This window comes from Oncorhynchus tshawytscha, linkage group LG16 (genome assembly GCF_018296145.1).
Source record: "Oncorhynchus tshawytscha isolate Ot180627B linkage group LG16, Otsh_v2.0, whole genome shotgun sequence".
Lineage (NCBI taxonomy): Eukaryota > Metazoa > Chordata > Actinopteri > Salmoniformes > Salmonidae > Oncorhynchus > Oncorhynchus tshawytscha.
The window spans coordinates 83,141,443-83,166,715 of record NC_056444.1 but is presented as its reverse complement, the minus strand read 5'-3'; the positions used below and the strand labels follow the sequence as shown (position 1 = coordinate 83,166,715).

At 48.2% G+C, this 25,273-nt stretch overlaps 1 protein-coding gene across 2 annotated transcripts; it reads left to right on the top strand.

Annotated features, from left to right (window-relative positions):
* Positions 1-1,132: 1,132 nt before the first annotated feature.
* On the top strand, positions 1,133-25,273 carry LOC112216634 (dnaJ homolog subfamily C member 5). Of its 2 annotated transcripts, XM_042299809.1 has the most exons (6): positions 1,133-1,317; positions 11,569-11,610; positions 17,476-17,633; positions 21,757-21,970; positions 22,255-22,426; positions 23,981-25,273. In XM_042299809.1, the coding sequence occupies exons 3-6, from the start codon at positions 17,521-17,523 to the stop codon at positions 24,082-24,084; spliced, it is 603 nt and encodes a 200-aa protein (XP_042155743.1). In that variant the 5' UTR covers positions 1,133-1,317; positions 11,569-11,610; positions 17,476-17,520; the 3' UTR covers positions 24,085-25,273. The 2 variants fall into 2 exon arrangements, with proteins under 2 accessions (XP_042155743.1, XP_042155742.1); XM_042299808.1 differs by lacking the exon at positions 11,569-11,610 and having other exon boundaries at positions 1,134-1,317.

Below are 25,273 nucleotides of genomic sequence, written 5' to 3'. Positions count from 1 at the left end.
TTTTTTTTTAAATGTTGTTGCTCTTATGCATTCATATGTTGTATGCTAGTGGATTTCAGTTTGTATTGCTATATGAGTGTAATAAAAAAAAAAGATCTTAACTTCAAAAACCACAAGTTTAAACATGAAGGATTTGGTAAATAAGATAACTTCTCAAACATTGTCAGGAGGTTAGACCCATCGATACATTGTTCCAAAATCTAAATCTAATCCGAAAACATGTCCAAGACTTGTAATAATTTACTTCTAGTGAGTAGAAATGTAGAAGGGTAGGCCAGGTATGTTCTAGAAAGGTTTTGGAAGAAACCTCTTGTACATGGGTTTAGGGAAAGAGGGACACCCCCCGCGATTACGTCACTCTGAACGGATTCCCTCGTACCGCCTACTTTTTAACACCAGGGTGCGCGCACGTCAGTTTACGGCAAACCATCGAGAGCGAGACGTCGGAGGGATTGGCTATAAGCTTTATACTACTAGAATGGCCTGGAACCTTCTTTAAAGATATTATTGTCAGCCATTTTGGTCAGGAGTTGGTCAACCATGACATGCCAGTCCTGTGATAAGATATTGTGTAAAATAATGAATTCGAAGAAGGTACCTGCACTGTATGTTTGTTAGCCAGACAGCTTTAGAGGAATGATTCCATACATGTTTCAAATTAACTGCCAATACTCCATTCAAACAATGCATTCAGTCCACAGCCATACACCGGGCTGAAATCATTTGATGACAGGACTTCTACAAGTTATTAATACAACAAGTTGTTGATATATATTGTATCATAATAATATCACTCACAGCTTTCCATGAAAATGTATGGTCTGTTAATATATACTTTAGGATATTTATTCTGAAAGTTGGTATAAAACCCTGTATAAACTATATTTATGACAATATATATGACAATATTTTAGGTTGACAATTATATTACGCAATATATCACATCCCTTACTTTTACTTACCTGCATAAGTAAAACTCTGGATTATGCCTCTACTTTTACATGCCATTCATTCCAATTAGGCTGGTTTGGATTTCTCCTGACCAAGATGGCTGCCAATTTCATCCTAAGCCATTCTAGGAACGTAGAGAGTTTATGACAAGAGTCCTTCTAGTTCTTTTATAGATCTATATGAGATAGACAGGCAGACAGTGGTGTTTCTAGTTTAGCTTGCTAGTTTTGACGACATGTTTTTTTTTTTTTTAATGATTGTCAAAGCCAAACAAACTAGCATGAACTGCTGCTTTGGGATGCAAGTATTATAGTTAGCAACCTTTTCAATACCACAAATCGGACATCAGCGGTGCACAAATATACGGTAAGAACTGCATTTGATAGCACATTTCGTATCCCATGGCCATGCTAGTTAACAGTTAGCTATGAATAGTGTCTGAAGATAGCATGCTAACTAGAAACTGCTAAATCTATATAGATGCTGTGTTCTTTTGATGCGGTAGCAAGCGATTATCCGCTTTACCGTTTCAGTCCTATTTTCTGGGAGGTTGCTGGTAATTTAGTTGGATTTAAAAACCAGGCCACGATGCATTAGCAAACCACCTATTCTATTTTTATTTTTTTACAGATGACGTTAGCTAGAGAACTAAACATTATTCTATTTGAGTATAGCCACCTAACCAAGGACCCCGGAGAGTTGAACAAATCTGTATTTTTTTTAAAAATTAAATCTGACCGGTGACATAGTAAACTAGCTGGTTGTCGTCGATGTTTGTCACATGTCAAATTTATTATTTTACGTATTTTATAGCTAGAACCATGTGACATTCATTGGTTCCAAGGAAACCACAAGCAACGTGTGGCCCAGCGTCGTCCAGGTTTGGCCGGAATTTGTTCTTAACTGACTAGTTAAATAAAGATGAACTGCAGTAACGCCTCTTGAACTGGGATGCAGTGCCTTTGACCTCTGTGCCACTTGGGAGCCCTGTAGCGTTGACTGTAACAGAACCTGAACCCTTTTCGTAAACCTAACCTCATTCCCATAACCTGCTACGTTAATTCCCCCATAACCTGCTACGTTAATTCCCCATAACCTGCTACGTCAATTCCCCATAACCTGCTACGTCAATTCCCCATAACCTGCTACGTCAATTCCCCATAACCTGCTACGTCAATTCCCCATAACCTGCTACGTTAATTCCCCATAACCTGCTACGTCAATTCCCCATAACCTGCTACGTCAATTCCCCATAACCTGCTACGTCAATTCCCCATAACCTGCTACGTCAATTCCCCATAACCTGCTACGTCAATTCCCCATAACCTGCTACGTCAATTCCCCATAACCTGCTACGTCAATTCCCCATAACCTGCTACGTCAATTCCCCATAACCTGCTACGTCAATTCCCCATAACCTGCTACGTCAATTCCCCATAACCTGCTACGTCAATTCCCCATAACCTGCTACGTCAATTCCCCATAACCTGCTACGTCAATTCCCCATAACCTGCTACGTCAATTCCCCATAACCTGCTACGTCAATTCCCCATAACCTGCTATGTCAATTCCCCATAACCTGCTACGTCAATTCCCCATAACCTGCTACGTCAATTTCCCGATGACTCTTATCGAGATCTCGACATACATTCGGTTTTCAAACTGCCATCCTAGAATTCGTTTGTGTGACTTCAAAATTAGAGGCGTTGTACAAAACTAATTCCTCAGCGATTTGGATCGACCTCCTAACCAATCAAAGTTGATTATTTCATCGTGTAGGCCCGGGGCTCTGACCCGACCGATCGGTTTCTAGGACCAATCAGAATGGTCAGAATGTGTTTTGCATTCTAGGAATCGTGGGTAGAGGTAGGTAAATCAAGACTCGTGGTGGGAAAGAAACGCCAGTTGGCCAAAGCGATGTGGATAGTTAGCCACTAGACAGGCAGGCGAACATCAGCCCTGATTCCACAACATGGGTACAACAATGTATCTCATCAATCCACTTATATAATAGAAATAAGCTGCCTCTCAATTTTTGCGTCACGTGTAGCCTCATGTGTCTGGATTTGCCTTCCTCTCCCACGATTTCTAGAACGCAAAAACATTCTGACCATCTGGGGCGGCAGGTAGCCTCGTGGTTAGAGGCGGGTAGCCTCGTGGTTAGAGGCGGGTAGCCTCGTGGTTAGAGGCGGGTAGCCTCGTGGTTAGAGGCGGGTAGCCTCGTGGTTAGAGGCGGGTAGCCTCGTGGTTAGAGGCGGGTAGCCTCGTGGTTAGAGGCGGGTAGCCTCGTGGTTGGAGGCGGGTAGCCTCGTGGTTGGAGGCGGGTAGCCTCGTGGTTGGAGGCGGGTAGCCTCGTGGTTAGAGGCGGGTAGCCTCGTGGTTGGAGGCGGGTAGCCTCGTGGTTGGAGGCGGGTAGCCTCGTGGTTAGAGGCGGGTAGCCTCGTGGTTGGAGGCGGGTAGCCTCGTGGTTGGAGGCGGGTAGCCTCGTGGTTGGAGGCGGGTAGCCTCGTGGTTGGAGGCGGGTAGCCTCGTGGTTGGAGGCGGGTAGCCTCGTGGTTGGAGGCGGGTAGCCTCGTGGTTGGAGGCGGGTAGCCTCGTGGTTGGAGGCGGGTAGCCTCGTGGTTGGAGGCGGGTAGCCTAGTAACCGAAAGGTTGCAAGACCGAATCCCCGAGCCGACAAGGTAAAAATCTGTCATTCCTCCCCTGAACAAGGCAGTTAACCCGCTGTTCCTAGGCTGTCATTGAAAATAAGAATTTGTTCTTAAACTGACTTTCCTTTTTTAAACAAAAAAGGTCAAATAAATGACGCGCACAGCCTCAAGGGAGGTTCTTCATTCTGTCACCATTGAAGACAGGCTTGTGACTATAGAGGATATCATAAATCAAATGTATGCTTTGTTATTAGGCAGGTCACAGCCCGGATGCAAATATGGCCAACCTTTTTTGTTTGAGGTAGCAACAAGACCTAGCTAGTGTCAACAAGTTCATTGTGTGTTGGCCTAAGACTTGTGCTATTGACAGTATTTCTGCTTCAGGCAAGATGTGGAGATGACCATTTTAGTTACTGTATTCATTTCAATGCTAACTGAGACAAATCCTCCCTCCCTCCATGTCCTCCTCGTCTCCTTAGGAAACTGTTTTAAAGATCACAGATGTATGTTTGTGGTTACTGGTTAGCTTTGTGGCTCCGGGTTAGCTTTGTGGCTCCTGGTTAGCTTTGTGGCTCCTGGTTAGCTTTGTGGCTCCTGGTTAGCTTTGTGGCTCCTGGTTAGCTTTGTGGCTCCTGGTTAGCTTTGTGGCTCCTGGTTAGCTTTGTGGCTACTGGTTAGCTTTGTGGCTACTGGTTAGCTTCTCAGCTAGGGTCTGAACAGAAGGGATACTTAAAGTTAGCATGATGTTTTTTCAGACCATTTGACTGGGAGATGTTAATGTCCTATGATGACACACTCTACTGTTAACTTTACTTCCATTTTCTCTTTCACTCACTCTCTCCTCTCACTCTCCCCTTGCTCTCTCTCTCTCTCTCTCTCTCTCTCTCTCTGTCTCTCACTCTCCCCCTTGCTCTCTCTCTCTCTCCCCTTGCTCTCTCTCTCTCTGTCTCTCACTCTCCCCTTGCTCTCTCTCTCTCTCTCTCTCTGTGTCTCTCACTCTCCCCTTGCTCTCTCTCTCTCTGTCTGTGTCTCTCACTCTCCCCTTGCTCTCTCTCTCTCTCTCTGTGTCTCTCACTCTCCCCTTGCTCTCTCACTCTCCCCTTGCTCTCTCTCTCTCTCTCTCTCTGTGTCTCTCACTCTCCCCTTGCTCTCTCTCTCTCTCTCTCTCTGTGTCTCTCACTCTCCCCTTGCTCTCTCACTCTCCCCTTGCTCTCTCACTCTCCCCTTGCTCTCTCACTCTCCCCTTGCTCTCTCTCTCGCCATCTCTCTGTATGTCTCTATCTTTCTCTCTCTGTCGGTATCTCTTTCTCTACATTTAATTTCTCTTTTATTCTTGTTTTCGTGGCTTGTGTAACAAAACACATATGTCATATAACCATTTGACTGACCCGAAGCTGCTGCTTCCACATGTGGACAGGGGCCCACTGCGGGTTTAGTAAAGCAGCATAGAAGCATTACAGAAGAGCGCCGCACGCCACCGCAGGGTGCCGCAGGTGCCGCACGCCACCGCAGGGCGCCGCACGCCACCGCAGGCGCCGCACGCCACCGCAGGGCGCCGCACGCCACCCGCAGGGTGCCGCACGCCACCAGCAGAGCGCCGCACACCTCCAGCAGAGCGCCGCACGCCACCAGCAGAGCGCCGCACGCACACACATCGTCCCAGATGGCACCTTATTCTGTTCCGTGCACTTCTTTTAGCGAGGGCCCTATGGGTAGTGCACTACATTTGGCGAGGGCCCTATGGGTAGTGCACTACATTTGGCGAGGGCCCTATGGGTAGTGCACTACATTTGGCGAGGGCCCTATGGGTAGTGCACTACATTTGGCGAGGGCCCTATGGGTAGTGCACTACATTTGGCGAGGGCCCTATGGGTAGTGCACTACATTTGGCGAGGGCCCTATGGGTAGTGCACTACATTTGGCGAGGGCCCTATGGGTAGTGCACTACATTTGGCGAGGGCCCTATGGGTAGTGCACTACATTTGGCGAGGGCCCTATGGGTAGTGCACTACATTTGGCGAGGGCCCTATGGGTAGTGCACTACATTTGGCGAGGGCCCTATGGGTAGTGCACTACATTTGGCGAGGGCAGTGCACTACATTTGGCGAGGGCCCTATGGGTAGTGCACTACATTTGGCGAGGGCCCTATGGGTAGTGCACTACATTTGGCGAGGGCCCTATGGGTAGTGCACTACATTTGGCGAGGGCCCTATGGGTAGTGCACTACATTTGGCGAGGGCCCTATGGGTAGTGCACTACATTTGGCGAGGGCCCTATGGGTAGTGCACTACATTTGGCGAGGGCCCTATGGGTAGTGCACTACATTTGGCGAGGGCCCTATGGGTAGTGCACTGCATTTGGCGAGGGCCCTATGGGTAGTGCACTGCATTTGGCGAGGGCCCTATGGGTAGTGAACTGCATTTGGCGAGGGACCTATAGGTAGTGCACTACATTTGGCGAGGGCCCTATGGGTAGTGCACTATACACGGAGTAGGCTGACATTCGAGACACACACACTTTGGCTGGTTGGCACCTGAACAGTTGGCTAGTTAATTGGATGTTTTAGCTTCAGAGGTCTCTGCCAACATGTTGAGTTACAGAGAGAGTTATCAGCAGCTATGTTTACCCTCTGAGCTTGTAGCTCCTGTATCCTTTAACCTTGCTACCATTGGCTGTACACAAGGAGGAAGATCTTGGTTGTAGGACAGCTGAACGTAATGAAAGGGAGAGTCAATCATCCGCTCACTATTTAGGCCAGGGCCCACCAGGGCCCACCATTCTAGCTGCGTGGCAGTCTCTCTGCATCCCTAATGTTCCCTGTGTAGTGTACTACTGTTGGCCAGGGCCCACAAGGGCCCACCATGGCCCACAGGGCTCTCTGGTCATAACTAGAGTACCATTTCTCACGTAAAGCCTCTGTCTACAGTCTGGGCTGTTCTGTCTACAGTCTGGGCTGTTCTGTCTACAGTCTGGGCTGTTCTGTCTACAGTCTGGGCTGTTCTGTCTACAGTCTGGGCTACGCTGTTCTGTCTACAGTCTGGGCTGTTCTGTCTACAGTCTGGGCTGGGCTGTTCTGTCTACAGTCTGGGCTGGGCTGTTCTGTCTACAGTCTGGGCTACGCTGTTCTGTCTACAGTCTGGGCTGTTCTGTCTACAGTCTGGGCTGTTCTGTCTACAGTCTGGGCTAGGCTGTTCTGTCTACAGTCTGGGCTACACTGTTCTGTCTACAGTCTGGGCTACACTGTTCTGTCTACAGTCTGGGCTGTTCTGTCTACAGTCTGGGCTGTTCTGTCTACAGTCTGGGCTACACTGTTCTGTCTACAGTCTGGGCTACACTGTTCTGTCTACAGTCTGGGCTGTTCTGTCTACAGTCTGGGCTGTTCTGTCTACAGTCTGGGCTGTTCTGTCTACAGTCTGGGCTGTTCTGTCTACAGTCTGGGCTGTTCTGTCTACAGTCTGGGCTGTTCTGTCTACAGTCTGGGCTGTTCTGTCTACAGTCTGGGCTGGGCTGTTCTGTCTACAGTCTGGGCTGGGCTGTTCTGTCTACAGTCTGGGCTACACTGTTCTGTCTACAGTCTGGGCTACACTGTTCTGTCTACAGTCTGGGCTACACTGTTCTGTCTACAGTCTGGGCTACACTGTTCTGTCTACAGTCTGGGCTACACTGTTCTGTCTACAGTCTGGGCTACACTGTTCTGTCTACAGTCTGGGCTACACTGTTCTGTCTACAGTCTGGGCTGTTCTGTCTACAGTCTGGGCTGTTCTGTCTACAGTCTGGGCTGTTCTGTCTACAGTCTGGGCTACGCTGTTCTGTCTCCATTATGAAACTGAGAGGCCATTTGAAAGATAATCAACTCAATCAAGCTCTATTAGTGGCAATACAATTAATTACCTGGTTATAGCCTGCTGTGTTAATACAACTCTCATAGGTTGTGTGTGTGTGTGTGTGTGTGTAACCTTTATTTAACTAGGCAAGTCAGTTAAGAACAAATTCTTATTTACAATGACGGCCTACCCCGGCCAAACCCGGACGACGCTGGGCCAATTGAGCGCCGCCCTATGGGACTCTCAATCACGGCCCGGTTGGGATACAGCCTGGATTCGAACCAGGGTGTCTGTAGTGACGCCTCTAGCACTGAGATGCAGTGTTTCAGATCGCTGCTCCTACTCGGTGGCCCCCGCGGTTCTGGGCTCATGGTTCATATAGCCCGGACCAGTCGTTTATACTGAGGCGGTTTTTCCATGGTCACTATTACCTCAGACAGTCACTGCCATCTGTGATTAGCAGCCCACTCCACTACTCTGAGCCCTTATCACAGGAAAACACCTTGAGGCTGACCATGATTAACGATACACACCTGTTACTGTCCGTGTAAATGAATTGCTGCAGGCTGTAAGTAATGTGGCACAGACATGCCAAGTGTTTCTAATGCACCTGGCCTCCCCTTGGCCCCGCCTCCCCTTGGCCGGCCCCGCCTCCCCTTGGCCGGCCCCGCCTCCCCTTGGCCGGCCCCGCCTCCCCTTGGCCGGCCCCGCCTCCCCTTGGCCCCACCCGGCCCGCCTCCCCTTGGCCCGGCCCGCCCCGCCTCCCCTTGGCCCGGCCCGCCCCGCCTCCCCTTGGCCCGGCCCGCCCCGCCTCCCCTTGGCCCGGCCCGCCCCGCCTCCCCTTGGCCCGATGCTGAACAGTTGCCACAGTGTGAAGAGAAACATACCAAAGGCTTGGAATTACCACTAGCTGTCTCTGAGAGCCTCTCAACAAAACACTGTCCTCAATGAAACGTGTTCTATGCACCCAGTCAAAAGAACATCACTGTGGTTCTACTGTCAGACATGGACTCTCTACGGGTGGCCATGCTATAGGTTCACCAGATGAGAACTGTGGTTCTACTGTCAGACATGGACTCTCTACAGGTGGCCATGCTATAGGTTCACCAGATGAGAACTGTGGTTCTACTGTCAGACATGGACTCTCTACAGGTGGCCATGCTATAGGTTCACCAGATGAGAACTGTGGTTCTACTGTCAGACATGGACTCTCTACAGGTGGCCATGCTATAGGTTCACCAGATGAGAACTGTGGTTCTACTGTCAGACATGGACTCTCTACAGGTGGCCATGCTATAGGTTCACCAGATGAGAACTGTGGTTCTACTGTCAGACATGGACTCTCTACAGGTGGCCATCCTATAGGTTGGAAACACTCAAAAAGCCGGGCTAGGAGGTGATGATGATGGTGTCACGTGCACAGCCGGGACCTTATCTGATTCATGTTGAGGAGACATACACACGCGCGGCTCACCTGAGGAGAGAGAGAGACGAGAGAGGGGGAGAGACGTTCAACAGCAGGAAACCAGAGCATACAGTTTGTTTTTTAATTGAAGCAGTTAACAGGATACAGAATTGCTTCATCTTGTACATCAAACATTAATCACTTAAATTCTGTTTTAATATGGGGAAAGTACTACATTTCCCAGAATGCATTAGTCTAACCCTCAAATTTAAATGTGTCATTTAGCAGACACACTTACCCAGAGATTTACATGTGAGTAAGGGCATACTTTTTCATACTGGTCCCCTCATGGGAATCGAACCCACAACCCTGGCGTCTACCAACTGAGCCACGCGGACTAAGTTGACCATAAATCCTTCAAAAAGAAGCCAAACAAACAAACAAAATGGTTGGTGGAAATATAATTGCCTATTATAAACATTAAGTTTAAAAGCGTAAGCCTATATGAACATTGATCTCTGGAAGTGTGTCCTGTCAGATTCAAGGAAACTCATGCTCTATGACTGAGTGGAATTGCAGTGCAATTAAATTTTACTTCCTGTCAATCAAATAAAAACATTCTACATCCTGTTGGGGTGGCCAATTCAATTTAAATTTCAACTTATGTTGGGAGTAAATTTCAAAATTCTCAATTGAGCGCAACCCAAGGGGTGGCTGGTAGCCTAGTGGTTAGAGGGTTGAGCCAGTAACCGAAAGGTTGCTAGATCGAATCCCCGAGCTGACAAAAATCTGTCGTTCTGCCCCTGAACAAGGCCCACTGTTCCTAGGCCAGTCGTTGTATAATAATTGAACTGACTTGCCTAAGTGCCATAAAGTCGTTGTACCCTGTAGATTATATTACCACCCTTGGCCTTCCCTCAAGTTCTGAGATCTTGGCTGTGTTTCAAACTCATTAGAGACACACCGTCCTCCACTTACCCTCGCCTTGTGCCCTTGGGGTAATTCCTGCGACAACAATCTTTGTCGTCGGTCCAAATGGTTAGCCGAACAAGGGAAGTTGGCAACGTAAACCCCTCAGTCCTCGTTTTTGGAGTTGAGTTTGCGAGTACAATTATGTTGACCTCGACGCCTGAAACGACCCATAATTCAATTCGCGACGATTGTATATCTGCTAAGAAAAGTCAGCCAAAACTTAAAAACAATGTTAGTATTGAGAAGTCAACATACAAGTGAAAGTAAAAAAACAACAAATGTAAATAAGTTAGAAATTGTGCTATTAATGAACATGACGGCTCAAACGCGTGTCATAAAATTATGTTTTTTTGTTTGGTTTGGCTTTTGGAAACGTTAGCTTGCGCACAACTTTCCCTGATATCACACTAAGACATTGTCATTTTTGATTTGACCGGATATAGTCGGATGGCTAACATTCGATGCCTGCGGATGCGTTGTCTTCGAGTCCCAAGATATGAAATACAATCATAATTGACTGTGTCGCATATAAATCACACACAACCTCCACCGCTGGTTCCATGACGACTGAAAACAACACAAGTGTGGGACAAACGAGTGACACATTTCCAGCCAAGACCGGCCCATTTTAAAATGAATTCATTCTCACCTCTCCCCTTGCCCTGCCAGTGTCAACTCGTCAGACGTCATTAGAAGTGTCCACTTCATTTGAGGGTTGAGGGGGAGAGGGTGTGTGATTTTTAAGTGTTTGGAATGCAGCCCTAGTCTACTGGTAACTAGTGAGTCTACCCTCATCCTTCCCTAGCCCTACCCTCCTCATCCTTCCCTAGCCCTACCCTCATCCTTCCCTACCCTCATCCTTCCCTAGCCCTACCCTCATCCTTCCCTACCCTCATCCTTCCCTAGCCCGACCACAACACTGTTTTTAAAGGAGGTGCTGTGTTTACATCATATAGGTTAGCCCTGCCTATAGTGTGTGTGTGTGTGTGTGTGTGTGTGTGTGTGTGTGTGTGTGTACACTACCAGTATATGACATCATTATTCGGTGTAGTCCTGGAGGAAACGGCAGCCGGTGACTCACTGATGTGGGAAATGTTTGATAATACTGATCTAATGTCCCCTCTTCCTCCTCCTCTTCCTCCTCCTCTTCCTCCAGTCAGATAATACTGACCTAATGTCCCCTCTTCCTCCTCTTTCCTCCAGTCAGATAATACTGACCTAATGTCCCCTCTTCCTCCTCCTCTTCCTCCAGTCAGATAATACTGACCTAATGTCCCCTCTTCCTCCTCCTCTTCCTCCAGTCAGATAATACTGACCTAATGTCCCCTCTTCCTCCTCCTCTTCCTCCAGTCAGATAATACTGACCTAATGTCCCCTCTTCCTCCTCCTCTTCCTCCAGTCAGATAATACTGACCTAATGTCCCCTCTTCCTCCTCCTCTTCCTCCAGTCAAATAATACTGACCTAATGTCCCCTCTTCCTCCTCCTCTTCCTCCAGTCAAATAATACTGACCTAATGTCCCCTCTTCCTCCTCCTCTTCCTCCAGTCAGATAATACTGACCTAATGTCCCCTCCTCCTCCTCCTCCAGTCAGATAATAGTGACCTAATGTTCCCTCCTCCTCTTCCTCCAGTCAGATAATAGTGACCTAATGTTCCCTCCTCCTCTTCCTCCAGTCAGATAATAGTGACCTAATGTTCCCTCTTCCTCCTCATCCTCCTCCAGTCAGATAATAGTGACCTAATGTTCCCTCCTCCTCCTGTCAGATAATAGTGACCTAAGGAGCCAGCCTTCTGCCCAGGTGTCAGGTGAGGTTGTGTGTGCCGCACTTTAACCCTTCCCTTTCCCCTAACACTATGGGCCCCACCCACTGGCCTTTACTCACTGATCTAGGACCAGTTACCCTACCCATAGCCTAACCTGAAGGAGGAATAGAGAGCCAATCATGGAGGAATATTAAAAAACTGAGCCCAGATCAGTCGGAGTTTAGGACTGCTGGCTCTGGCTCTACCCCTGGTTAATCCCACAGGGCTGTCAAAGGAAATGAGCAGATTATCCTCAACCAGCGGTATGTCCTGCTGCGTGGGTGCCTTACTGCCTGCCTGACTGCCTGACTGCCTGCTTACTGCCTGCCTTACTGCCTGCCTGACTGACTGCCTGCTTACTGCCTGACTGACTGCCTGCTTACTGACTGCCTGCTTACTGCCTTACTGACTGCCTGACTGCCTACTGACTGCCTGACTGCCTGCTTACTGCCTGCCTGACTGCCTGCTTACTGCCTACCTGACTGCCTGCTTACTGCCTACCTGACTGCCTGCTTACTGCCTGCCTGACTGCCTGCTTACTGCCTGCCTGCCTGCTTACTGACTGCCTGCTTACTGCCTGTGCCTGCCTCTTGGGGTTATTTTTGTGCAGTGGCCCTGTCAGGGCAGGCAGGCAAGGTGAGGCTGTGAATAGCCTGAAAATAACCCAGAGGGAGAGGGTCATGGTGTCTGGACTGCCTCTAAAATGACCCAGAAGGAGAGGGTCATGGTGTCTGGACTGCCTCTAAAATGACCCAGAAGGAGAGGGTCATGGTGTCTGGACTGCCTCTAAAATGACCCAGAAGGAGAGGGTCATGGAGTCTGGACTGCCTCTAAAATGACCCAGAAGGAGAGGGTCATGGTGTCTGGACTGCCTCTAATGTGACCCAGAGGGAGAGGGTCATGGTGTCTGGACTGCCTCTAAAATGACCCAGAGGGAGAGGGTCATGGTGTCTGGACTGCCTCTAAAATGACCCAGAGGAAGAGTAAACACTCTGTCTATTGGCTAATAGGCTGCGTAACTTTGAAGATCTGACTAAAGAGGAGTAGAGTAGCCTGTCCCCTCCCAGCCCACAGTTTTAGATGGATTTGACCAGTTTCTGGAGAGACTTGAGACACACACACACTCTCACACCACCAGCTCATAGTACATCTTCGAAAGCCATAGCTTCTGCTCTGCTCCATAATTTCTCTCCCCTCTCTCTCTCTTCTCTCTCTCTCTCTTTCTTTCTCTTTCTCTCTCTCTCTTCTCTTCTCTCTCTTGTCTTCTCTTCTCTCTCTCTCTCCTTTCTCTTCTCTTCTCTCTCTCCTCTCTTCTCTTCTCTCTCTCTCTCTCTCTCTCTTCCCTCTCTCTCTTCTCTTCTCTCTCTCTCTCTCTTCTCTCTCTTCTCTTCTCTCTCTCTCTTCCCACTCTCTCTCCTCTCTTCTCTCTCTCTCTCTCTTCTCTCTCTCTCTCTCTTCTCTTCTCTCTCTCTCTTCCCACTCTCTCTCCCACACTCACACAGGCATTTGTATATTCCTCTCTGAGATACAGTGCCTTCGGAAAGTATTCAGACCCCTTGACTTTTTCCACATTTTGTTATGTTACAGCCTTATTCTGAAATTGATTAAATAATGGTTTTCCCTTAGCAATCTACACACAATACCCCATAATGATATTGCAATACCTCATAATGATATTGCAATACCCCATAATGAGAAATCAAAAAACGGTTTTGATTTTATTTTTTGCAAAATGTATTAAAAATAAAGTATTCAGACCCTTTGCTATGAGAGCTCCAGGTGCATCCTGTTCCCATTGATCATCCTTCAGGTGTTTCTACAGCTTGATTGGAGTCCATCTGTGGTAAACTCAAATGATTGGACATGATTTGGAAAGGCACACACCTGTCTATATAAGGTCCGACTGTTGACGGTGCATGTCAGAACAAGGGTATAAATTTTAAAAAATGTATTCAGCATTGAAGGTCCCCAAGAACACAGTGTCCTCCATCATTCTTAAATGGAAGAAGTTTGGAACCACCAAGACTGTCCCTAGAGGTGGCTGCCCGGCCATCTCCCCAAATACAGGTGTGCCAAGCTTGTAGCGTCATACCCAAGAAGACTCGAGTCTGTAATCGCTGCCAAAGGTGCTTCAACAAAGTACTGAGTAAAGGGTCTGAATACTTATGTAAATGTGATCTGTTTTTTTATTAATTAGCAAACCTCTCCTCCTTCTATCCACCTCTTCTCTTCCCCCTCTCTCTCTTCTCTCTCCATTCTCTTCCCCCTCTCTCTCTTCTCTCTCCCTTCTCTTCCCCCTCTCTCTCTTCTCTCTCCCTTCTCTTCCCCCTCTCTCTCTCTTCTCTCTCCTTCTCTTCCCCCTCTCTCTTTCTCTCTCCCTTCTCTTTCCCCTCTCTCTCTTCTCTCTCCCTTCTCTTTCCCTCTCTTCTCTCTCCTTCTCTTTCCCCTCTCTCTTCTCTCTCCCTTCTCTTTCCCTCTCTCTCTCCTCTCTCCCTTCTCTTTCCCTCTCTCTCCTCTCTCCTTTCTCTTCTCTCTCTCTCCTCTCTCTTTCTCTTCCCCCTCTCTCTCCTCTCTCCTTCTCTTCCCCTCTCTCTCTCTCCTCTCTCCCTTCTCTTCCCCCTCTCTCTCCTCTCTCCTTCTCTTCCCCTCTCTCTCTCTCCTCTCTCCTTCTCTTCCCCCTCTCCTCTCTCCCTTCTCTTCCCCCTCTCTCTCTCTCCTCTCTCTTCTCTTCCCCCTCTCTCTCTCTCCTTCTCTTCCCCCTCTCTCTCTCTTCTCTCCCTTCTCTTCCCCCTCTCTCTCTCTCTCTCTCTTCTCTCTCCTTCTCTTCCCCCTCTCTCTCTTCTCTCTCCTTCTCTTCCCCCTCTCTCTCTTCTCTCTCCCTTCTCTTCCCCCTCTCTCTCTTCTCTCTCCCTTCTCTTCCCTCTCTCTCCTCTTCTCTCTCCTTCTCTTCCCCCTCTCTCTTCTCTCTCCTTCTCTTCCCCCTCTCTCTCTTCTCTCTCCTTCTCTTCCCTCTCTCTCTCTCTTCTCTCTCCCATCTCTTCCCCCTCTCTCTCTTCTCTCTCCTTCTCTTCCCCCTCTCTCTCTTCTCTCCCTTCTCTTCCCCCTTCCCCTCTCTCTCTCTTCTCTCTCCCTTCTCTTCCCCCTCTCTCTCTTCTCTCTCCTTCTCTTCCCCCTCTCTCTCTTCTCTCTCCCTTCTCTTCCCCCTCTCTCTCTTCTCTCTCCTTCTCTTCCCCCTCTCTCTCTCTCCTCTCTCCCTTCTCTTCCCCTCTCTCTCTCCTCTCTCCTTCTCTTCCCCCTCTCTCTCTTCTCTCTCCTTCTCTTCCCCCTCTCTCTCTCTCCCTTCTCTTCCCCCTCTCTCTCTCTCTCTTCTCTCTCCTTCTCTTCCCTCCTCTCTTCTCTCTCCCTTCTCTTCCCCCTCTCTCTCTTCTCTCTCCCTTCCCCCTCTCTCTCTTTCTCTCTCCCTTCTCTTCCCCCTCTCTCTCTCTCCCTTCTCTTCCCCCTCTCTCTCTCTCTCTTCTCTCTCCTTCTCTTCCCTCTCTCTCTCTTCTCTCTCCTTCTCTTCCCCCCTCTCTCTCTTCTCTCCCCTTCTCTTCCCCCTCTCTCTTCTCTCTCCCTTCTCTTCCCCCTCTCTCTCTCTCTCCTCTCTCCCTCTCTCTTCTCTCTCCTTCTCTTCCCCCTCTCTCCCTCTCTCTCTTCTCTCTCCTTCTCTTCCCCTCTCTCCCTCTCTCTCTTCTCTCTCCTTCTCTTCCCCCTCTCTCTCTCTCTCTCTTCTCTCTCCTTCTCTTCCCCCTCTCTCTCTCTCTTCTCTCTCCTTCTCTTCCCCCTCTCTCTCTTCTCTCTCCTTCTCTTCCCCCTCTCTCTCTTCTCTCTCCCTTCTCTTCCCCCTCTCTCTCTCTCTCTTCTCTCTCCCTTCTCTTCCCCCTCTCTCTCTCTCTTCTCTCTCCTTCTCTTCCCCCTCTCTCTCTCTTCTCTCTCCTTCTCTTCCCCCCTCTCTCTCTCTCTTCTCTCTCCCTCTCTCTCTTCTCTCTCCCTTCTCTTCCCCCTCTCTCTCTCTCCTCTCTCCTTCTCTTCCCCCTCTCTCTCCCTTCTCTTCCCCCTCTCTCTCCTTCTCTTCCCCCTCTCTTCCCCCTCTCTCTCTCTCTCCTTCTCTTCCCCCTCTCTCTCTTCTCTCTCCTTCTCTTCCCCCTCTCTCTCTCTTCTCTCTCTCTCTTCCCCCTCTCTCTCCTTCTCTTCCCCCTCTCTCTCCTTCTCTTCCCCCTCTCTCTCTCTCTCTCCTTCTCTTCCCCCTCTCTCTTTGCTCTCTCCTTCTCTTCCCCCTCTCTCTCTTCTCTCTCCTTCTCTTCCCCTCTCTCTCTTCTCTCTCCCTTCTCTTCCCCCTCTTCTCTTCTCTCTCCTTCTCTTCCCCCTCTCTCTCTCTCTCTTCTCTCTCCTTCTCTTCCCCCTCTCTCTCTCTCTCTTCTCTCTCCCTTCTCTTCCCCCTCTCTCTCTCTTCTCTTCCCCCTCTCTCTCCCTTCTCTTCCCCCTCTCTCTTCTCTCTCTCTTCTCTTCCCCCTTTCTTTTCTTTGCTTCTCTCTCCTTCTCTTCCCCCTCTCTCTTTCTTCTCTCTCCCTTCTCTTTCTTTTCTTTGCTTCTCTCTCTCCTTCTCTTCCCCCTCTCTCTTTCTCTCTCTCTTCTCTTCCCCCTCTCTCTTCTCTTCCTTCTCTTCCCCCTCTCTCTCTCTCTTTCTCTCTTCTCTCTCACTTCTCTTCCTTTTCTTCTCTTCTCTCTCCTTCTCTTCTCCCTCTCTCTCTCTTTCTCTTCTCTTCTCTTCTCCCTCTCTCTCTCTCTTCTCTCTCTTCTCTCTCTTCTCTCTCTTTCTTCTCTTCTCTCTCTCTCTCTTCTCTTCCCCCTCTCTCTCTCTTCTCTTCCCCCTCTCTCTCCTTCTCTTCCCCCTCTCTCTTCTCTCTCCCTTCTCTTCCCCCTCTCTCTCTCTCTCTTCTCTCTTCTCTTCTTCTCTTTCTCTTCTCTCTTCTCTCTCCCTTCTCTTCCCCCTCTCTCTTTCTCTCTCCCTTCTCTTCCCCCTTTCTCTCTCTCTTCTCTCTCCCTTCTCTTCCCCCTCTCTCTCCCTTCTCTTCCCCCTCTCTCTCCCTTCTCTTCCCCCTCTCTCTTCTCTCTCCCTTCTCTTCCCCCTCTCTCTCTCTCTCTTCTCTCTCCTCTTCTCTTTCCCTTCTCTCTCTTCTCTCTCCCTTCTCTTCCCCCTCTCTCTCTTCTCTCTCCCTTCTCTTCCCCCTCTCTCCCTTCTCTTCTCTCTCTCCCTTCTCTTCCCCCTCTCTCTCTTCTCTCTCCCTTCTCTTCCCCCCCTCTCTCTCTCTCTCTCTTCTCTCTCCTTCTCTTCCCCCTCTCTCTCTCTCTTCTCTCTCCTTCTCTTCCCCCTCTCTCTCCTTCTCTTCCCCCTCTCTCTCCTTCTCTTCCCCCTCTCTCTTCTCTCTCCCTTCTCTTCCCCCTCTCTCTCTCTTCTCTCCCTTCTCTTCCCCCTCTCTCTCTCTTCTCTCTCCCTTCTCTTCCCCCTCTCTCTCTCTTCTCTCTCCTTCTCTTCCCCTCTCTCTCTTCTCTCTCCTTTCTCTTCCCCCTCTCTCTCTTCTCTCTCCTTCTCTTCCCCCTCTCTCTCTCTCTCTCTCCTTCTCTTCCCCCTCTCTCTCTTCTCTCTCCCTTCTCTTCCCCTCTCTCTCTTCTCTCTCCCTTCTCTTCCCCCTCTCTCTCTTCTCTCTCCTTCTCTTCCCCCTCTCTCTCTTCTCTCTCCTTCTCTTCCCCCTCTCTCTTCTCTCTCCCTTCTCTTCCCCCTCTCTCTTCTCTCTCCCTTCTCTCTCCCTTCTCTTCCCCCTCTCTTAGACTGGTGAGAGTGTGTAAGAGAGAGAGACTGAAAGAGTGGTCGTCATGGCAGCTGAGGCGCAGAGACAGCGGTCTCTGTCCACGTCAGGAGAGTCGCTCTACCTGGTCCTGGGGATCGACAAGAACGCCTCGCCGGAGGACATCAAGAAGTCCTACAGGTAACACTATACACCACTATACCAGGACATCAAGAAGTCCTACAGGTAACACTATACACCACTATACCAGGACATCAAGAAGTCCTACAGGTAACACTATACACCACTATACCAGGACATCAAGAAGTCCTACAGGTAACACTATACACCACTACACCAGGACATCAAGAGGTCCTACAGGTAACACTATACACCACTATACCAGGACATCAAGAAGTCCTACAGGTAACACTATACACCACTACACCAGGACATCAAGAAGTCCTACAGGTAACACTATACACCACTATACCAGGACATCAAGAAGTCCTACAGGTAACACTATACACCACTATACTAGGACATCAAGAAGTCCTACAGGTAACACTATACCAGGACATCAAGAAGTCCTACAGGTAACACTATACCAGGACATCAAGAAGTCCTACAGGTAACACTATACACCACTATACCAGGACATCAAGAAGTCCTACAGGTAACACTATACACCACTACACCAGGACATCAAGAAGTCCTACAGGTAACACTATACCAGGACATCAAGAAATCCTACAGGTAACACTATACACCACTACATCAAGAAGTCCTACAGGTAACACTATACACCACTACACCAGGACATCAAGAAGTCCTACAGGTAACACTATACCAGGACATCAAGAAATCCTACAGGTAACACTATACACCACTACATCAAGAAGTCCTACAGGTAACATTATACACCACTACACCAGGACATCAAGAAGTCCTACAGGTAACACTATACACCACTACATCAAGAAGTCCTACAGGTAACACTATACACCACTACATCAAGAAGTCCTACAGGTAACACTATACACCACTACATCAAGAAGTCCTACAGGTAACACTACACCAGGACAGCAAGAAGTCCTACAGGTAACACTATACACCACTACATCAAGAAGTCCTACAGGTAACACTACACCAGGACAGCAAGAAGTCCTACAGGTAACACTATACACCACTACATCAAGAAGTCCTACAGGTAACATTATACACCACTACACCAGGACATCAAGAAGTCCTACAGGTAACACTATACACCACTACATCAAGAAGTCCTACAGGTAACACTATACACCACTACATCAAGAAGTCCTACAGGTAACACTATACACCACTACATCAAGAAGTCCTACAGGTAACACTACACCAGGACATCAAGAAGTCCTACAGGTAACACTATACCAGGACATCAAGAAGTCCTACAGGTAACACTATACACCACTACATCAAGAAGTCCTACAGGTAACACTATACACCACTACACCAGGACATCAAGAAGTCCTACAGGTAACACTATACCAGGACATCAAGAAGTCCTACAGGTAACACTATACACCACTACATCAAGAAGTCCTACAGGTAACACTATACACCACTACACCAGGACACGACACGCTATTAGTAGACAACACCTGAACTCTACCTGGTCCTGGGGGGGTCATCAAATCAAATGTATTTGTAAAGCCCTTCGTACATCAGCTGATGTCTCAAAGTGCTGTACAGAAACCCAGTCTAAAACCCCAAACAGCAAGCAATGCAGGTGTAGAAGCACGGTGGCTAGGAAAAACTCCCTAGAAAGGCCAAAACCTAGGAAGAAACCTAGACAGGAACCAGGCTATGTGGGGTGGCCAGTCCTCTTCTGGCTGTGCCGGGTGGAGATTATAACAGAACATGGCCAAGATGTTCAAATGTTCATAAATGACCAGCATGGTCAAATAATAATAATCACAGTGGTTGTAGAGGGTGCAGCAAGTCAGCACCTCAGGAGTAAATGTCAGTTGGCTTTTCATAGCTGATCATTCAGAGTATCTCTACCGCTCCTGCTGTCTCTAGAGAGTTGAAAACAGCAGGTCTGGGACAGGTAGCACGTCCGGTGAACAGGTCAGGGTTCCATAGCCGCAGACAGAACAGTTGAAACTGGAGCAGCAGCACGGCCAGGTGGACTGAGGACAGCAAGGAGTCATCATGTCAGGTAGTCCTGAGGCATGGTCCTAGGGCTCAGGTCCTCCGAGAGAGAGAAAGAAAGAAAGAAAGAGAGAGAATTAGAGAGAGCATACTTAAATTCACACAGGACACCAGATAAGACAGGAGAAGTACTCCAGATATAACAAACTGACCCTAGCCCCCGACACACAAACTACTGCAGCATAAATACTGGAGGCTGAGACAGGAGGGGTCAGGAGACACTGTGGCTCCACTGAGGACACCCCCGGACAGGGCCAAACAGGAAGGATATAACCCCACCCACTTTTCCAAAGCACAGCCCCCACACCACTAGAGGGATATCTTCAAGCACCAACTTACCATCCTGAGACAAGGCCGAGTATAGCCCACGAAGATCTCTGCCACGGCACAACCCAAGGGGGGCGCCAACCCAGACAGGAAGATCACATCAGTGACTCAACCCACTCAAGGGATGCACCCCTCCCAGGGACGGCATGGAAGAGCACCAGTAAGCCAGTGACTCAGCCCCTGTAATAGGGTTAGAGGCAGAGAATCCCAGTGGAAAGAGGGGAACCGGCCAGGCAGAGACAGCAAGGGTGGTTCGTTGCTCCAGAGCCTTTCCGTTCACCCTCCCACTCCTGGGCCAGACTACACTCAATCATATGACCCACTGAAGAGATGAGTCTTCAGTAAAGACTTAAAGGTTGAGACCGAGTCTGCATCTCTCACATGGCTAGGCAGACCATTCCATAAAATGGGTCAATTGTGCACCGCCCCATGGGTCTCCCGGTCGCGGCCGGCTGCGACAGAGCCTGGACTTGAACCCAGAATCCCTAGTGGCACAGCTAGCACTGCAATGCCGTGTCTTAGACCACTGCGCCACTCGGGAGGCCTCTCTCTTTCTCTTGGGTGTCAGCTCAGCTGTAATGGAGCCAGTTGTAGACACTAAATCACACTCCTGAATCCCACCGGGCAGAACCTCAACGGTGGCAGTCAAAGTAATTGTCTGACTAATGTAGCAGACTGGGTTTGTGGGTCCAGAAGCTAATTTGATGTAGGTAATGCGACCATGAGGAGGGAGTGACTTCCTGTTATCACTGTTCACTATGAGACACAGTCCACTAGGCTTCCTGTTATCACTGTCCAATAGACTTCCTGTTATCACTGTTCACTATGAGACACTGTCCACTAGGCTTCCTGTTATCACTGTCCAATTGACTTCCTGTTATCACTGTCCAATAGACTTCCTGTTATCACTGTTCACTATGAGACACTGTCCACTAGACTTCCTGTTATCACTGTCCACTAGGCTTCCTGTTATCACTGTCCACTAGGCTTCCTGTTATCACTGTCCACTAGACTTCCTGTTATCACTGTCCAATAGACTTCCTGTTATCACTGTTCACTATGAGACTCTGTCCACTAGACTTCCTGTTATCACTGTCCAATAGACTTCCTGTCATCACAGTCCGTTAGACTTCCTGTTATCACTGTTCATTATGAGACACTGTCCACTAGACTTCCTGTTATCTGTCCAATAGACTTCCTGTTATCACTGTCCAATAGACTTCCTGTTATCATTGTCCACTAGACTTCCTGTTATCACTGTTCACTATGAGACACTGTCCACTAGACTTCCTGTTATCACTGTTCACTATGAGACACTGTCCACTAGACTTCCTGTTATCACTGTCCAATAGACTTCCTGTTATCATTGTCCACTAGACTTCCTGTTATCACTGTTCACTATGAGACACTGTCCACTAAACTTCCTGTTATCACTGTCCAATAGACTTCCTGTTATCACTGTCCATTAGACTACCTGTTATCACTGTCCACTAGACTACCTGTTATCACAGTCCACTAGACTTCCTGTTATCACTGCCCACCAGACTTCCTGTTATCACTGCCCACCAGACTTCCTGTTATCACTGCCCACCAGACTTCCTGTTATCACTGCCCACCAGACTTCCTGTTATCACTGCCCTCCAGACTTCCTGTTATCACTGCCCACCAGACTTCCTGTTATCACTGCCCTCCAGACTTCCTGTTATCACAGTCCGTTAGACTTCCTGCATGTTAAATTATATTTGTTTCGTCATTCTGTCATTGTCTCTCTCATAACCACACCTGTTCTCCGTCCAATCAGGAAACTGGCCCTGAAGTTCCACCCAGACAAGAACCCAGACAACCCCGAGGCTGCTGATAAGTTTAAGGAAATCAACAGCGCCCACGCCATCCTGAACGACTGTACCAAGAGGAACATCTATGACAAGTACGGATCCCTGGGACTGTACGTGGCCGAGCAGTTTGGAGAGGAGAACGTCAACACCTACTTTGTCCTCTCCTCCTGGTGGGCTAAGGTAAGACAACGTATCTGTGTGTGTGTGGTGGTGGAGGAGGGGGCGTTGTGTGTGTGTGTGCCTCTGTCAAGAAGATGGCATTAATGAGGGGGTCGTCCACGCTAGTTAGACCCTCAGCTTAGATGCCCAAATGATACCCCAGTAAATGTAGTGATGGACGTGGGGGTTATGATTAGTCACCGGTAAATTTCACCTCTCAAAAAAAATTTTTTTTTTTTATCTTTAAGTCATCAGTTTGTGCGTCTCACCTCTGACCTCTCCCTGACGGTCTCCTCTGTCTGCAGGGCCTGTTCATCTTCTGTGGCTTGGCGACTGGCTGCTACTTCTGCTGCTGTCTGTGCTGCTGCTGTAACTGCTGCTGTGGGAAGTGTAAACCGCGGCCTCCCATGGACCAGGAACCAGAGTTCTACGTCTCCCCTGAAGACCTGGAGGCACAGATGCAGTCTGACGAGAGAGGTGAGGAGTTTAATGAATCAATCAATCAATAGAACTAGAGGTAAGAGAGGTGAGGAGTTTAATCAATCAATCAATAGAACTAGAGGTAAGAGAGGTGAGGAGTTTAATCAATCAATCAATCAATAGAACTAGAGGTAAGAGAGGTGAGGAGTTTAATGAATCAATCAATCAATAGAACTAGAGGTAAGAGGTGAGGAGTTTAATCAATCAATCAATAGAACTAGAGGTAAGAGGTGAGGAGTTTAATCAATCAATCAATCAATAGAACTAGAGGTAAGAGAGGTGAGGAGTTTAATCAATCAATCAATAGAACTAGAGGTAAGAGAGGTGAGGAGTTTAATGAATCAATCAATCAATAGAACTAGAGGTAAGAGGTGAGGAATTTAATCAATCAATCAATAGAACTAGAGGTAAGAGGTGAGGAGTTTAATCAATCAATCAATCAATAGAACTATAGGTAAGAGAGGTGAGGAGTTTAATCAATCAATCAATCAATAGAACTATAGGTAAGAGAGGTGAGGAGTTTGAGGAATCAATCAATCAATAGAACTAGAGGTAAGAGAGGTGAGGAGTTTAATCAATCAATCAATCAATAGAACTAGAGGTAAGAGGTGAGGAGTTTAATCAATCAATCAATAGAACTAGAGGTAAGAGAGGTGAGGAGTTTAATCAATCAATCAATCAATAGAACTAGAGGTAAGAGGTGAGGAGTTTAATCAATCAATAGAACTAGAGGTAAGAGGTGAGGAGTTTAATCAATCAATCAATCAATCAATAGAACTAGAGGTAAGAGAGGTGAGGAGTTTAATCAATCAATCAATCAATAGAACTAGAGGTAAGAGAGGTGAGGAGTTTAATCAATCAATCAATCAATCAATAGAACTAGAGGTAAGAGAGGTGAGGAGTTTAATCAATCAATCAATCAATAGAACTAGAGGTAAGAGAGGTGAGGAGTTTAATCAATCTATTGTTAAGTAGAGTGGAATTTCACTTGGTTAAATGAAGGAAAAGATAGAGGATTTGATCCCAAGCAGGGAACTGGTCATTAGGACAGTTTAACTGATCAGTCCTCTGTGTCTGGTCGTTAGGACAGTTTAACTAACTGGTCAGTCCAACCTGGTCGTTAGGACAGTTTAACTGGTCAATCCATCCTGGTCATTAGGACAGTTTAACTGGTCAGTTCTCTGTGTCTGGTCATTAGGACAGTTTAACTGGTCAATCCATCCTGGTCATTAGGACAGTTTAACTGGTCAGTCCTCTGTGTCTGGTCATTAGGACAGTTTAACTGGTCAATCCATCCTGGTCATTAGGACAGTTTAACTGGTCAGTCCAACCTGGTCATTAGGACAGTAACTGGTCAGTCCTCTGTAACCTGGTCATAACAACAGTTGAACTCTGGTCAGCCCCCTGTAACCTGGTCATTATAACAGTTGAACTCTGGTCAGCCCAACCTGGGCCTGTGGGTTGGTCATGTGGTTGATGCTGCCACCAATCACACAGTTATTTAGATTTGTAACATCTGTGTGTGTGTGTGTGTGTGTTGTTTCCCCCCAGACGTTGGTGGTGACCCCATCATGATGCAGCCGTCTGGAACAGAAACCACCAGGCTGACGTCAGACAACCACTCCTCCTACCGGACCGACACCGGATACAACTAAACCCCCTGTACCCCTACACAGGATACAACTAAACCCCCTGTACCCCTACATAGGATACAACTAAACCCCCTGTACCCCTACTCTACACCGGATACAACTAAACCCCCTGTACCCCTACTCTCTACACCAGATAAAACTAAACCCCCTGTACCCCTACTCTCTACACCAGATACAACTAAACCCCTGTACCCCTACTCTACACCGGATACAACTAAACCCCTGTACCCCTACTCTACACCGGATACAACTAAACGTGTACCCCTACTCTCTACACCAGATACAACTAAACCCCTGTACCCCTACTCTACACCGGATACAACTAAACCCCCTGTACCCCTACTCTACACCAGATACAACTAAACCCCCTGTACCCCTACTCTCTACACCAGATACAACTAAACCCCTGTACCCCTACTCTCTACACCAGATACAACTAAACCCCTGTACCCCTACTCTACACCGGATACAACTAAACCCCTGTACCCCTACTCTACACCGGATACAACTAAACCCCTGTACCCCTACTCTCTACACCAGATACAACTAAACCCCTGTACCCCTACTCTACACCGGATACAACTAAACCCCTGTACCCCTACTCTACACCGGATACAACTAAACCCCCTGTACCCCTACTCTACACCGGATACAACTAAACCCCTGTACCCCTACTCTCTACACCAGATACAACTAAACCCCCTGTACACCTACTCTCTACACCGGATACAACTAAACCCCTGTACCCCTACTCTCTACACCGGATACAACTAAACCCCTGTACCCCTACTCTCTACACAGGATACAACTAAACCCCTGTACCCCTACTCTCTACACCGGATACAACTAAACCCCTGTACCCCTACTCTACACCAGATACAACTAAACCCCCTGTACCCCTACCCTGTACCCCTACACTCTACAACGGATACAACTTAACCCCCTGTACCCCTACTCTCTACACAGGATACAACTAAACCCCTGTACCCCTACTCTACACCGGATACAACTAAACCCCTGTACCCCTACTCTACACCAGATACAACTAAACCCCTGTACCCCTACTCTCTACACCAGATACAACTAAACCCCCTGTACCCCTACTCTCTACACCAGATACAACTAAACCCCCTGTACCCCTACCCTCTACACCAGATACAACTAAACCCCCTGTACCCCTACCCTGTACCCC